We start from the raw sequence: 15,299 nt of genomic DNA, 5'->3' as shown, positions 1-15,299 counted from the left end.
GCCATTAATTTTTTCGTCCTCACTGCTCAAGCGGTTATACTAAGGATGTTTGAATTTTGCCCTCACCTTGCCGGTTTCTTCTGGTCTGCCGCACAGGTTCAGCCTCTCCTGTTGCAAAGTTCCCTTTGTTCAGGTGGCTAAATGCACGCTTATGAGGGAAGCCTCCCCCATAGCCTTGGAGTTGGGGTGTAGGAAATGGTCTCCTCATGTTCGGATGCTTCCTCCATCATGTTGGCGGGTTGAACACTTGCTTAGCCTCCTGGTCTTGTGACTCCAGAGAAGAACCGTGACTCAGCTGCACCATCAGAACTTTGGTTGTACTGCAATGATCACATGCTGGACAAGCTGACAAGTAGGATAGGATCCACTCCATTTTCTTTCAGTGTGTTTCAACTACCACCATTTTATTCTATAGGGTCTTGGCATTCAGAAAATATATAATGTTGGGGGGTTTTACGTCATTTTCAGGCCTAAAATGTGGAATATAACATGGGTGCAAAAATTGAAAAAAGGGCCTCAGTCATGAAGGGGTTAAGACCTACATGTGCTACTATTCCCTATAGCCTTGCAGTGCTGTTTTGCTCTGGCTGAATCTTTCTGACTGTATGGTATGTCTGTAGATCCATTCAGTTTTCCATATGTGCTAAAAACCATACATATGCGATTCTGTGGTGCTGCTAATGCCTAAGCTGAATCTTGCAGGTATTTGCCTAAAACATCCAATAGCTTCCCTGTGGTGCTTTACCTCTGCAGGTGGTTGCTGATTGTTGGCTGCTGCAACTTGTAGCTCTGCTAAACCTTTAGCCCTCATTCACACTGGAATCGGCTGGCACGTATAGCTCCGTGCTGCATTCACTCTTGCTGCTGCCAGACCCGCCCGCATCCACAAGCCGCACCTCCTCCCCGCCTCACCCTTGCTGCTGCCAGACCCGCTCGCATATACCATCAGCTATAGAGGAATACAAATCCCAACATTACGTTACACACTGCAATGTATTGCTGGGATTTGTTGTACTCCTATATAGCTGGTGGTATTCTGCATTGTGCTGTATAGAGGACTACAAGTCCCAGCAATAGTACATTATAGCTGGTGGAATTCCACATTGTGCTGTATAATGTATCGCTGGGATTTGTAGTCCTCTATAGACAATGCCATTCTGCATTGATTGCTGTATAATTTTATACTTCCGATTTCACTATATTGCACACCACACTTTTTTCTTTCTTATTTCCATTGCTCCAAGCATGCTCCTGTGATGGACTACAATCTCAATACAAACTAGTAGTCCATCACTGGAGCCTTTTGAGAGCCCGCACTGGCCACCTGAGAGCCTAATTAGGGAACCACCTCTGCTGCACACACACGCACCCGTGAAACTCTCTGGACCCCTGGTGAGAACCCGCACAGCCCACCTGAGACCCTTTAGACATCAGGCGGAGAACCCAGAGCAACAGAGTATGTAGCTTCATATTATTCTGCATTGCTGTGTAATGTATTGATTGAATTTGTAGTCCTCTATAGCTGATGCTGTTCTGCATTGCTGTATAATGGTATTGCTGGGAATTGTAGTTCTCTATAGCTGTTGATAGTCATTATTGCTGGGATTTATAGTCCGCTATAGCTGATGGTATTCTGCATTGTTGTGTAATGTATTGCTTGGAATTGTAGTTCTCTATAGCCAATGCCATTCTGCAATGCTGTACAATGTATTTCTGAGTTAGTGGCAGAACTACCAGGGTCGCAGCAGTCATGCGCACGCACAGCCCTGACGTGGCATCCCTCCACTACCAGTGTGCTTTACATTTCCTAAACCGATAAATACATTCACACTACTGTTACATGGATGGCAAAAGTGGCAGACAGGGGCGGGGAGAATGCGGGGAAGAGGCAGAGTGGAAGGGGGGCCAAGTTGCCGCACCGTGGGCCTCTGGGTTGTACTTGCCCCCTGGGCTAAAAGTTGACAGTCAGCCCCTGCCCTTGGGTGCCTTTCATGTGAGCATTTTGCTGTCACCTGTGATTCCCCAGCGTTGTCAATGTTAAACTGTAACTTATGGGATTGTTGCTTCACTGCAGGCCTATCCTGCCTGTTATTCAGTAATCTTTTTCATGGTCCTTTGTGGTTAGTGGCTAGAGCCTGTCGTGTTATAACCCTGAGCACATGAGTATGTGGCTCCAGGTTTTCAGCATGGTTGTTAGTGTCTAGTAGGTTCTGACAGGTGCTGTTTAATCATATAATTTTCTTCAGTCTATCTGTGAAAAGCATAGGTTGGATCATTTGTTCAATTACCAAACATTAACCCCCTTCCCCAAGAGACCAGCTACATGCTATAAGGTGTGAGTCAGGTTGGTATGAAGATACAAATATAAAAAGAGCGTACAATGCATGGGCATAATGAATTGAAGATTTTTCAGCCCTATGGACAGCACTGTTCCTCAGAGTGCATATGCAGGGGTTAAAGGAGAGCTATGGGGTAAGTGTCACGGGAGGGCATAAACTAGCATCCTCCCGTGACCCAAAGCTCAGTATATCGCGAGTGGAGCCGTAAGTGACAGTCACGGCTCTCTGCAGGGACATGATCGAGAAGTGAGCAAGGGACGGTATGCATTAGCTCACTTCCCAATCTATTGAGCCAACGTGTGACAGTTTAATTGTCACACGTCGGCTCGAACTATGAGTTTGAGTGAAAATCACTCACCTCATAGTTTATCTTTAATGGATTGAAAATCTCTCCACACCTTTGCCATCACTGCTTCTCAGAGTGCAAATACATGAACTTCTGGATTGTAACTTTCTTATCACCAGCACTGCTCTCTAAGACAGAGTGAACTGCTCAATTGGGGATGAAAGATTATCTTCAACATGTGATAAAGCTGCTACACATGCAAGATCCTGCTTTTAGAATCCAGCTTGCAGAACGCATCACAAGAATTGTACAACCTTTGAGAAGTGCTTGGCCTGCGATCACCTGGCAGGATGCTGTGCCAAGTTTCTCCTGCAGGGGCAGCAGTGCATAAAGAGGCAGAAAGGTGAAGGTCTGAAGTCTTATACAGTGGGATGGACTTTATGAGCTGTCAATTACTAGTCCAGTCAAGCGGCTACATCCACAAGTTCCCCTCTAGCCCTATGGCAGTCTGTTACAGAGTATTGCCCTGGCGCGTCCATAGGCCAATAATGGCTCTTACTTGCCAGGGCAGCCCATGCTTGGCCTAAGAACACATAGTGGACCTTTTGGCTGGCAATAAGGTCTCAGGGGCATGGTTGTTTCTGAAGGATTTGACATCAGCAACTGACTTTATAGTAGGCTGCTATGCTCATCCAGCCCTGCAATTACCTTGAGTTGATACAGATTTCACCACACACACACACACACACACCAATATCTAAAGTCACAGGGGACGGAAGAATTGCAATCCTCCTTTCATTTAAACAAACCAAGATTATTCCCTCCCAGGGAAAACTAAAGTCCTGTTGAGAGTTCCTCTTGTTGGCTATGTGTCCAGATGAAACACTAAGATCTTGAGGAATGCTGAATTAGGTTTTTACTTGCTTCGGGCATTGCATGAATGGATATAACATTGTGAAGAAAAAGAACTTCGTGTGGACCGCAGATAAGCATCCACACAGGGACCAGCATTCCACTACAGCGCCATCTACGGCTCAAAAGACATCAGTACATTAGTATGTGCCATTACATTTCCAACACCTCTGACCGGCTTGCCCAGTAGGTCTCAGGTTGTAGAAGCTTACAACAGTTTGAGGATATACTGTTCGGAGCAGTTTGAGGATATACTGTTCGGAGTATAGGCGCATGGGTCCGGTGAAGAGTTCAAGACGCATATTGTCAGGTTTTTCTTCTCATCTTTCATTCCATTGTATTACCATCAAGGTTCCTTGGTGCAAGCGAAGCTCTTGATTATATGTACACATATCTAAATGGTGTCTCGTAATCTTTTCCAGACCAAAAATGTCAAGCTTTTTATCCTCTAATTTGCCTAGTGGGAAAACCAGGAGATTTAAGACTAGTCTTGGTAAGAGCACTTTAAACAGATGGATCAGGATCCAAATATTGCATATGGAATCCCTATATTCAAACACTTAGCAATCAACTGGCTATAGGGTGTTGTGCCTGGCAGATCCTGTGCACCTGTACTTCATCAAATGTCTTGCTTACCATTCAAAAGTTCCACTTCTGGTTTGTTTACCTGCCCTTTTGGCCTTGCCACAATCCTAGGTCATTTTCAAATATTACACCCAGTCACAGCCTGCTTGAGTGAAAAAAGTATTCCAACTATTGCAGCGACATCCTGCTGATGGTTGCTTATGCATTCCACGGAACCATCTTAGGTTAGGCTCTGATAAAATAACAATCTTTTGCCAAGGGGAAAGCCAAGTGGTCTAGTGTTTTGCAGAGGCAGATCATGCCCCTATCCTACTCCTTGGCGTCTCATTGTCTCATGATGACAGGATCAATTTAAATGGTGACACTGGACTTATTAGAGGCCGAGTCTTCCAACAGGGTTCTTCAGACCTCAGAGAAAACATTCCCTGCGCCGGAGATTCAGGATGATTCCAAATATGAGATTCTCGGTTGTGGCTGAAGCCGGCGAGCCTATTCCAACTGTTATTATCCATTGTCCCTATTCAGTGATCATGTTAATAAAGGATTCCTATGTGCGAATCACTTCCTCAACCCTTTAGTCCAAGGTTAGCGACAGTCCATTAGCAGGAAAATGTCTCAGCATCTTGGAGTTCAGAGAGCCTTTCAGATCCTAGGGACCTCCGTATTGGGTCAATAAACAACTGGATGATGTTTTTTCCATTGATTTAATGGCTGCTCATAGATGTGGGAACTGCTCACTGCTGATGGAGGTACCTCTATTCAAGGATTCAGCGCTGAACTCCCCACTTTACAGTCACAAAACCTTGGACGACCGTTAATGTTTTCTAATCCAGCAGTTTTCTGTGGATCAGCAGCAAGTGTGTTATCAAGATCTCATCCTAATGATAATCCCTAAGAGCGTAAAGTGCAGACACTCCTTGTCAAGCAAACGTTCTAAGGGAAAGAGTAATGGATATTTTAATGCTCATATGTTTCCTTCAGTCCTAATGGTCAAGGGTTCCTAAATGGGACCCACAAGTATCCAGGTAGAGTGATGGCAAGCATTTGCTGGTGGCCCATCTGTCCAGGTTTCCCTCTTGTAGACTCTGATCCTGGAATCTTCTAGTCATCCTTAATCTTCAAACCTTCTACAGCAGGTGCTACATCCAAACGGCTTGGAAGTTGGAAGTAAAGTCTGCCTTGCCTGGATTACTCCTCTTCAGTCATTGGGTGATTGTTGAATGCTAGAGCACCTGCCAAACATCACATATTCTACAGTGTAGAATAATCTCATAGACTTTGCAAGCTTAATAGATTTTGGCTCTCTTCACCTTGCCATGACGGGTATACTGGGCTTTCTTCAGGCAAGCAATATGTACTTGGGTGTCAGTACCCTCTATATTCATCCTCCACGAAACAAGGGGTACCTCATTATTTGATAAGCCATCTCCTAAGGACTTGCGCAAGGATTCACTCTTCAGGAGAGTCTCTTCTTTTCCCTTAGAATTTACAAAAGTGCAGTCAATGTTCTTCCTTCCTCGACTTTGTCTAGCTTACACTTACTCAGTATGGACAGTAACATGTAGAACAGTTTTTGTTCCTACAGCAATTTCCTCAGGGAGGAGGGTGTTGGACAGTCATAATTGGGCTGCAAACCACCTTATTTTTACCATTTCACAGACAAGGTAGTCCTAAATCTCTCTCCCAGCATCTTCCGAAGATTGGAAGACCCTTCCATCTACATAGGACATCAATGTCGCCATTTTTCCGGAATCAAGTTTTTTTTGTGTGTTTCAGCTCATGCCCGAGATGCGACTGCTATGCTGGTGGAAGAACACTGAGGTTGCCTTTTCCTTCAGGTCGACCTGTTCATCTTTCTGATGGTTGTAGAAAGTAGCCCTCTGTGTGCACTAGGTCACATGTATTGTGCCTGATAAAGCAGATGGAGCCACAGATTAGTCTTGGGTTCGCTCTTCCGCAGGCTGTCATCCTTACGAACAGTTTTAGTGATGTACCTCCAGGGTTCTTCTGGAAGGCAATAACCTGGTGTATATTCATGTCCCATTACGGGGTCTATCTAGGAGGATAGACCCCAAGTCTATCTATATTTTCCATGGTGAAGTTCGGTTCTGAATGTGTTTACCAGTGGTAGAAATTGATAACTATCTCAGCATTACCCTCCCTTGGTATTTAATCGCTACATCCCATTGAATGCTGCCATGTAGGCGTCAGGAAAACGGAAAATTGTATACTTACCTGTCGGTAATTTTCCTTTCCTGATGCCCATACACGGCAGCATACAGGACCCTCCCATGGCTTTCACATTGAGTACTTGTTACGAGAATGGCTGCCTTGGGAGGCAGGCTTTAATTTATAGTATAGCTGTCCTATAATTGGGCTAGGGGCGGAGCCATACCCATTGTATGCTGCCATGTATTGGCATCAGGAAAGGAAAATTACTGATAGGCAAGTATATGATTTTACGTTTTGTGTTATATATATATACACACACACACACACACACACACACACACACACACACACACACACACAGCTCAGCGAGGATACCAGAATATCCACTGACTGGACATAGACAGATTTATACCGCAGTACAAAACCAGGGAATGATGTAGAAAGTGTGGTAGCAATCAGATTTCTCCAGTTACAACAACCAGATCAGAAAATGTGTTTTTGGCTGCCATAGGTTACTGCATAGTGTTTTATTCCATAAGACTGCAGAATCAGATTAACTAGCCTTATATGGCAAACTGGAGGAAAGGACACCATCTGTTCTGCTCATATCCAGCAACCAGACTCGAGCTGCCAGTTTTCTACGGCAGGCTAAAAATGTAAGTAAACTTGTTATTGGTTGCTATAAATGACAGGCACTTTACTCCCCTAGCAGCACCACTGACAGGCCCCCTGGAGAGATTACATTCCACAACCAAGAGAGCAGAAGAGGTATAGACATTCCATCCCAGCTATTAAAGTACCTGGCAAAAGAGCTATCTGTGTTGCAATTAGCTTCTTCCAGTGTTAAATCTGCACTGAGAGCATTGTGCTGCTATCAGTAACCCAGACCATAACATTGATATGATCTCTTTACAAGTAGTAACACTTCCAGAATGTAAGGAGTTTCCTGACCATAATAGTGATGGTCTCAGCTGGTCCTGTAAGGTCTGTGGCGTTGTATATACAATTTTGCACATATCTAAGGTAGGTCAGGCTGGTGAGTAGTTTAATCACGAATGCTGCAGTTTGTAGTCTGACAGTTTACAGGAAATGCTGCTGCTGCGATGTGACAGAGGCGTATATGATGTCAGACGCACATTGTTGTGGCGGTAATTGCTTGGTGCAGTTCTGCGTTCTAGCGTTCCTCTGCTACACAGAATTCTCTTTTCCTCTGCTGTGTTCATGTGGTTGTGGCAGAGGTCAGCAAGTGCCTGCACTTGCTCATGAAGTGGTAAACCTTTAAATCGCCTTTGTGCCAAGTAGAAGAAAGCCTCTATGAAGGCCTGGAGACACATACCTGCATAGAAGACAAATCACAGCAATCAGAATTGATACAATCATACTGTAGTCCCCCCAATAAAAAAAGAGCCCTCCCCATTACTGCACAGAGCAAATCCACTTTATACAGGTACAGGGATTTTGTTCAGCTTGTAAAATACCCAATTTTCTCCTGGTATATAAAGGTAATAAGAAAAGTAAAAGGCGGCTGGAAATTAAGCCGAGATCCCCGTCCTCAGCACCTGAATCTGCTGATGGGTTTCAGAACAAGAAAAGTCAGTTCAGTCAACCATTTGCTGAGGTGAGGGGGAGGTACAACAGGATTTTAGGGGAAACAACCATACCTCATTTCATATCTAGTCTGCGTCTCTTCTAATAGGAAATAAGCGATTTAATCATCACCAGCAACAAGTGTTTATTGAGTAACTGAAAGATAACCTGCTGCCATTCATCAAGACAGCAGCAATGAAAGGGTACTCAGTGGCTATAAAACAAGCAAGTTGTGTTTTGGTGACTCGAAATACGTTCTGATGGGACATTGCTGGAGTGCTGGTTGTGACTGTTTTTTACAATAATACCATCCATTGGTTTGCCACTGCAGCACCCATTATTCAGAGGAGGTTGTGACACTAAAGGGCGTGCACCAGGTAACTTCTGTTTCTTTTGATGGAAGATCTCACCTCCTCTATTCATTATAAATATCTCCTGGCTTTGAGACTGGAATTACTTACTCTTGTCTACTACATGCAAAACTGAAGCGTTGCTCAACCTGAAGGTTACTTCATCCATCTACATATGGCACCTGTCACAAGAGAATCGGCCGCAGGGGGCGTGCAGGACTCAGACCAAGCAGGAGAGCCATTGTGTGCTACAGATACTCTCATTGATATGGCTTGGGCTTTGTATGGCAAAAAAGCTTGGACAGAGCTTATGTGCAGAATGGCCAGAAAAAAAGGCCTAACTAAAACAATATAGAGGCAAATAATCACCACAGTGGTAGCAAACACTGCTTGTCCCACTGGGCTGCTGTGTGGAGATCTTATTACAGCTCACTATAAGTGATGGGAGAGTCCCAGGAGGACAGAAGAGAGACAACAGAACAGCACTGATGAGGAGCTCCACTAAGCATCGCACCAACATACTGTCAAAAGGGTTGTCACCACTAAATATGTTGGTGTGTGCTGCCACGAGACACCCCTAAGTTTAGAAGACTACAGACCTCTAACACATGGAATAGAGAACATGTGAAATATTTTTACACAGAATTTCTCCATGAAGGATAATATTGTGGACTCTGAGCCAAGATGATCTCGTCTCCAGTATGGGGAAATCTTCTCAGCAATCAAATCTGAGTATTCTGCACTTTGGGATTATTAAGTGTCTGAAATAAAACATAAGAGGCGGATGATGATCCCTCACCGTGAATTATGGCTCTTTCCAACACTAAATATGTTTTCAGGCCTCTCTCCGAGATATTTATCTGACAAACTTAAGCTCTTCCATTGCACAACTGGCAATTTAACACCATTAACTATGTCTCGTTCACACAGACAAGCGGCGATAAAACACTGGGTTCATGTCATCTTTACTATATTTCTTTATAAATTACCATAATATGAAGGACAGAGCAAGAGAAGACAGACTCCTATAGAATGTGTGATATATAGGCTCTGGTAAGATGGCGTCCCGTGTTAGAAAGCCTGTACTAGAAAGTCAGCTACGGGACTGGTTAAAGTAGACCTCTAGAACAACAAATCCACTTAAAGTTGGGGCAAATTAAAAGTTGAATTTCAGTCTAAACACATATTTACACATCTTTCATAAGTAATAGCAGCTACATTATAAACTACTCGCCACCCTGTGCCATCGGTGTAGACCCCATTGTGTAAATGGCAGCCAGTGTGAAGTGTTATGCATACGGTGGGAAGGTGCAAGGTTTACAGCAGGCATGTTCTGGTCATTACATGGCCAGACTGTAATCTAGGAAATATTAAATTAAGTACTTCAGAAAGACACAACTTAAGGGGATGTTCTATGCTCAGAAAATCCAGTTTCTTTATGTATAATACTCTGCCTTCATGATGGCACCAACCCATGTCTGCATGATGGGTCTCCCTGTTGCTTGCAGGTCAGCACTTCCTAATGCCTGCATGATGGTGCCTGTGTGATAGCACTTCCTGCTACCTGCAAAATAGCATTGCCCATTACCTGCATGACAGCACATTTTACGGTCTGCATGATAGTGCCCCCCTTTGCCTGCATGACAGCACCTTCTGCTCCTGGCAAACAATGTTAATTCTCTTATTAAGCACCCAACTGATTTAAAGAACTGGGTGCTGCCAGTGAGAAAAAAAAAACCCAAACATACTTGGTCTCTTCCTGATGGTTTTGTAGTCCGACCCTACCTGACTCCCCCAACACAGTCTGTAGCCACAGTCCGATATTGGTCTTCAGTGGGAGTCATTACAGGATAAATATGCTGCCACAGCACCAAAGCTGGCAGATATGGAGGAATATGTTCATCCTGTGAGATAGAATAAAGCAAACACCACAAAAGGTTTGTGTGAACTGAGCCATTTGGCCAACGCATTTGAGCCCCCTAGACCTTAATGTCCTTAATTACAGGAACAACTTTTAAAAGTTGCTATGGGAAACAGCTCCCCGCCCACCTTGCTTTTCAAAAATCACCCACACTTTTTGGTACTCAAAATCCTATTCAAATATCATATATGACCCAGAAAACAAATTGTCTTTATAAAGAGGGCCTGAAAAGTAAGTGGACTGAATCTATATGATGCCGTGTCGCCGCCACCACCACCACCACCACCACCACCACCAGTGGAACAGATATGGTGCAAGAAGCAAAAGGCAGATGACACATTACAGCAGTCAAACCAGCACAATATGGATTCTGCTCTGGGTATCACACTTTGCTCTACACATGGTTAAATTGAAGGTTCTCATTGGAGCCCAGAGAATGCCTCCTGACCAAACCCACCGAGCAAGCAAGATTTCATGCTAGGAATTCAGGCCCACAGAACAGGCTCTTTCTAGTGCAAAACTCAAAAGAGTAACATGCCTAGAATAGGGTTGCAATAACATTTAGGAATTCTTAACAATATGGAACCTAAAATCCTTAATCATTAATTGCATGGCAACACTGACAAACAGTCAGAGAGTAATAGACTCTGATCATGAGTGGTAAACAAATGCTAAACATGCTCCCCAATCTTAGAAGATAATTCACTTTTTGGCCAGGTCAAAGGATAATCCAACATCTATATACTGCCTGCAGATGCCCTCAGCTGAGACTCATTGGGTGAGCAGCGACTGGGAAGGTTAGAACATACTGTGAAATGCTACTGCTTTCTGCCTGGTAAGTTCACATCAGATGGACACTCTCCCTGGCTGAAGCATGTAGTCTCCCTGTTCGTGTTTAGGATGTGTTCTCTGTAACCGGTGCCGATGGTGACTGGATTATACCTGAAATGGACAACTACCCACTAAAGCTTTGAAACCTAGCAAACACAAACTGTGATGATGGTGTCAGACACAGAAGTAATGACTAACCTGTTTTATCTGCTCAACCTCCTGGAGATAGTGTTGCGAAATCCTGTAAATCCTTGGTTCTTAACTGTGGGTCGTGACCCAAAAGTGAGTCGCAACTCCGTGTTCAGTGGGTCACCGCATGCCTTCCACTTTCCTCAGTGAGAGGCTCCTCAGTCTCCCCCTAGTGCAGCACTGTCAATTCTCACACCAAGCAGCTATTCAAATTGTGCTGCCCAGCGTTGAGTGTCAGCTTGAGGTGGGATAGGATGGGGCTATGGCCGCGAGGGAGCTCCATACATAAGTGCATTGGTAACAGCTCCCTCATGTGTCCTGTAGAGGTGCGTGGACCTGACTGACGTCACATTCTGGTTGATTAACGCACTGTACCATGCAATTGCACCTACTGCGCATTCTGGTGTGGGAGGTGTTTTGCCATTCATTTAAATGATACCCCAAACTCATCTCCTACCCACAGTTCGTACGCCTGCACCGGAACATACGGTACCTTTAATGCCATGCATTCCATTGCAGTGCAACTTGGTTCCCGGCTTAATGACCAAGGACAAATGTGGGTCCTGAGGTTACACAGGTTGAGAACCAATACTATAAACAATATGCTGTTATTAAGCAAAATATATGGTGCAATATCCAGGGAATCTGTAAATTCGAAGCGTACACTTCTTAGAGCTTCAAGCATTAATCGTTTTCGAGCACTTCTTGGACACAGGAAAAAAAATAAACTATGACAAGGGAGTCACCTCCTGTTTCATATCTTGGAGTTCTGTCTCTTTGTTTTCACGGTACTAACGCGCCGTTATCTTGTAAGAGGTTTAATCAATGTTTACATGCATAATGTTATTTCAAATCGCCTCTCTCAAGTGGCTATTGAAGTTTGTTAATGTCCCGTGGATGGCAGAAATGAAGCAGCGTTTTAGCAGGGTAATCAGATGCCACCACAGTGCTGCCAATCCCTAGAAACATTACATTTTAATAGCAGCATTGTGAATAATATTCAGTGTACTATATTCCTTGTATCATGAATCTAGAGATTATTGAAAATGCATCTCCTAGTTAAGAGCAATGCATTGGAACTAAATAAAAAAAAAACTTCATCATACTATATGCGCAAGTATTTTTAAAGCAATTTAATGGATAAAATGAACAACTCTTTAAGACAGATGACTGCAAATCTGATTATTGGTGTGTATGCCCCCTCTACCCTCTTACCGAAAAGTGAATGGAGACCTCCCCTACGGGGTGCTAGGTGCTAGAAGGGACTGAGCACATGTATACATACAGAAAACAGAAACCAAACAGACTCCATGATATTTCAGGACAAGAGAAAAGGGAAATCTGATTGGCTGCACACCCGTTGTATCGCATCATATGAAAAAACATAAAGTGGGACTCTACAATAGCACAGAATAAACAATAGTGAAAGGAGAAGGAAGATTACCTGATTCCCTTTGGTCTAGTGCCATGCTGTTCCAGCGCCTTGTTATATCGATGTAGAGAATGTCCCCAGATGCCATGGAGAAACTGCAACTACTCAGCTTGCAACTTCTGTGAAGAAAGAGAAAGACACCATAAAGGAAGCCTTTAAAACCAGAAAGAAGCTTCTAGAATAAAGAAGTGCTAAATCTCTGCTCTCAGAGATCTTAGCCGGGAGTCACAGCTTGATGCTCACAACACAAGGCCGGGACATCGCATGCGAGTCACCCAGGAATCGAGAGAGTTAAACCACATTACAGTTTCTAAAGGTCCCCACACACCTTACGATAATCGTACGATAATTGCGGGAAATCCCGCGATCGTACGATTATCGTAAGGTGTGTGGAAGCCGTGCGACCTCTACTACTGTAAGGTCGCACGACTTTAAACTTACGCACATGTTTCAAAACCCGCCAAGCATCGTACGATGTTCGGCGGGTCTGTAGCATTTTGGTAAGATAAAAGCCGGACGGGCCGGTGTGCGCAAGCGCACACTGCCCGTTCGGCATTGCGGTCATCGGAAGCCCGCCCCTCAGGGGGCGTGGCTTGCGATCATCGCAAGTACAATTTGCCTATGCCTAGGCAGATCGTACGTTTTTTAAGTACCTTACAACCATCGCAAGACAAAAGTCTTGCGATGGTTGTAAGGTATGTGCCCAGCCTAACACAAAAGGTTGCTGAATCAATCAAGGAAAAAAAAAAAGGACAATGAAGTATTGGACTATAAATAGGTTTTGTCCTGCAACTCCCTCCAGGATGGAATGAATGCATACAAGATCACCGGTTCCACTGAACATCATCATATCTGTCTGTAAACTTTTTTTGATGATGACTCTCCCAAGTCTTTTCTCTTCAGGTATTTAAAGCATCAGTAAATAAAAATGAGGATTACTCCAGTGAACCCTGAATTATTCATGACTATATTCTGTGCCGTCAGCGTTGCCTTACAGGAAAACTGATTAAAAGGAAGAGCGTTAAATAAACGCAGAACTCTGTATTCATATACTGGTCATAGTCAGGCTGAGATGCACATCACAGGACGACAGCTATGCGTAAGCAAATTCAGTCACTTTAAATGGAACACGGCTTCCTGCTGAGTGCACTGGAAATGTCATCTAATTCGCCTTTTAAAGCTCATGCCTTAACAAATTTTAGATTCTATGTGACATATTGTGAAAATAAATGCCCCCCTGGGTGGATGAGTGTAGGCTAAAAACTTTACATGAAAAACTAATCCTTGTGTGCACCAAAGGAACGGCAGGACATCAGCAGCACTTTTCAACTTCAGTGCATACAGAGCACCAGATGAGGATATAATGCCCCTGTCATCTCGTACAACTACAAACCATTACAGCAGGTAAATGATCAGCAGAAGCGAGACTAGTGCTGTAAATTGTTAGGCAAACTACCTCCACTAATTGCAAACTATTCTCACTTTTCACTCTTGTTTACCAACAGATGAAACACAGTTACCCTTAGAGACTATGAGAGCAAAAAATCCATCTCTCCTTTGTTGGAAGACGTTGTGTCTTAATTGCATCAATCTGCAGACATGCACGATGAAAGATTAGAGCGCGGGAAGAAGGTCATCGATCCATGAAGCCGATATTGACTTTCTGGAAACCAGCAGTATTAACTATAAAATTACTGGGATTTGCGGATTCTCAGAAATAATCAGCACAAAGAAACCCACGAACCAGAAAATAATAAACCCAACCACAGAAGTCCTTCCATTTCCTGTGATTGGAGAGGTGGCAATATGGTAGATCAGTCGCTGAAAGCAGGACTGAGAGGTCATTATGTGCAGCTCTATGTTTCACTAAGTGAGAAGTTCAGAACTACCTATGAAGTACAAATCACCAGACGAGAATTTAATCCTGAAATTCTCACTGCTGACTGCTTCACAGCGGATTAAATATCAAATAAGGACTTTATCTTCTAGAAAAAAAAAATCACCTAATGCTTAAGAGAAACAAATCTGAGGATGACCGGGAAAGAAAGCGAGAGAAATACATTGAGGCATAGAGGGAAAGGAGAGAGACAGAGAGAGAAAAAAAAAGGAGAGAGTGTAGATAGATAAAGATGATAAAAAAAATTGGGAGTTGAAATTGCAGGGTAAAACGAGAGGGAAAAAAATTGAGAGAGGGGAGAAGACAATAGGAAGACAGACTAAAGGTGGCGATACAATGTTAGATTTTAGGCTTCCCTATTAAGCAGTGTCAAATGTCGAATTCAGAAATAATTTGTTAGCCATTCTAACCAACCACTTTTAGACAGACTACGGAAATAATTTCCTGTGCTGTGTTCTTGCTAAGATTTTTGATGAGCAAAAACCTCACTGATTCATCGGTTTTCATTTGGTCAGAGAAAACTTTTCCAACCTGACCGTACAAAAAATTTTGATCTCAAAATTAAAAGCAAAAATTGGTGCTGTACCATTAATTGTTCGATTTCCGTTTGAAAAAGACCAATCGTATATGATTTCCCAAATGAAAAATCTAACAAATATATGGCCACTTTAAGAGAAAGCGAGAGGAATAGAGAGAGTGAGAAGGAGAGGGAGGGAGAGAGTGAGGAATGGATGGGGGAGAGAGTGAGGAATGGAGGGAAGGAGGGGGGAGGGAAGGAGAGAGGGAGGGAAGGAGAGA

General features: G+C 43.6%; 1 protein-coding gene across 1 annotated transcript in view; it reads right to left on the bottom strand.

Annotated features, from left to right (window-relative positions):
• Window positions 1–7,333: 7,333 nt before the first annotated feature.
• The window catches only part of TTLL11 (tubulin tyrosine ligase like 11), a 62,994-nt gene continuing 55,028 nt past the window's right edge, over window positions 7,334–15,299 (bottom strand). The window contains exons 8-9 of the mRNA XM_018562067.1: window positions 12,617–12,723; window positions 7,334–7,630 (exon numbers count right to left, since the gene is read on the bottom strand). Of these exons, the coding sequence (XP_018417569.1) occupies window positions 7,344–7,630; window positions 12,617–12,723 (394 nt within the window). The 3' untranslated portion in view covers window positions 7,334–7,343. The remainder of the gene's footprint in view (window positions 7,631–12,616; window positions 12,724–15,299) is intronic.

This window comes from Nanorana parkeri, unplaced genomic scaffold (genome assembly GCF_000935625.1).
Source record: "Nanorana parkeri isolate BGI_ZX_2015 unplaced genomic scaffold, ASM93562v1 scaffold559, whole genome shotgun sequence".
Lineage (NCBI taxonomy): Eukaryota > Metazoa > Chordata > Amphibia > Anura > Dicroglossidae > Nanorana > Nanorana parkeri.
Note: the sequence above shows the minus strand (reverse complement) of the source record. Positions and strands in the feature narration are given on the sequence as shown.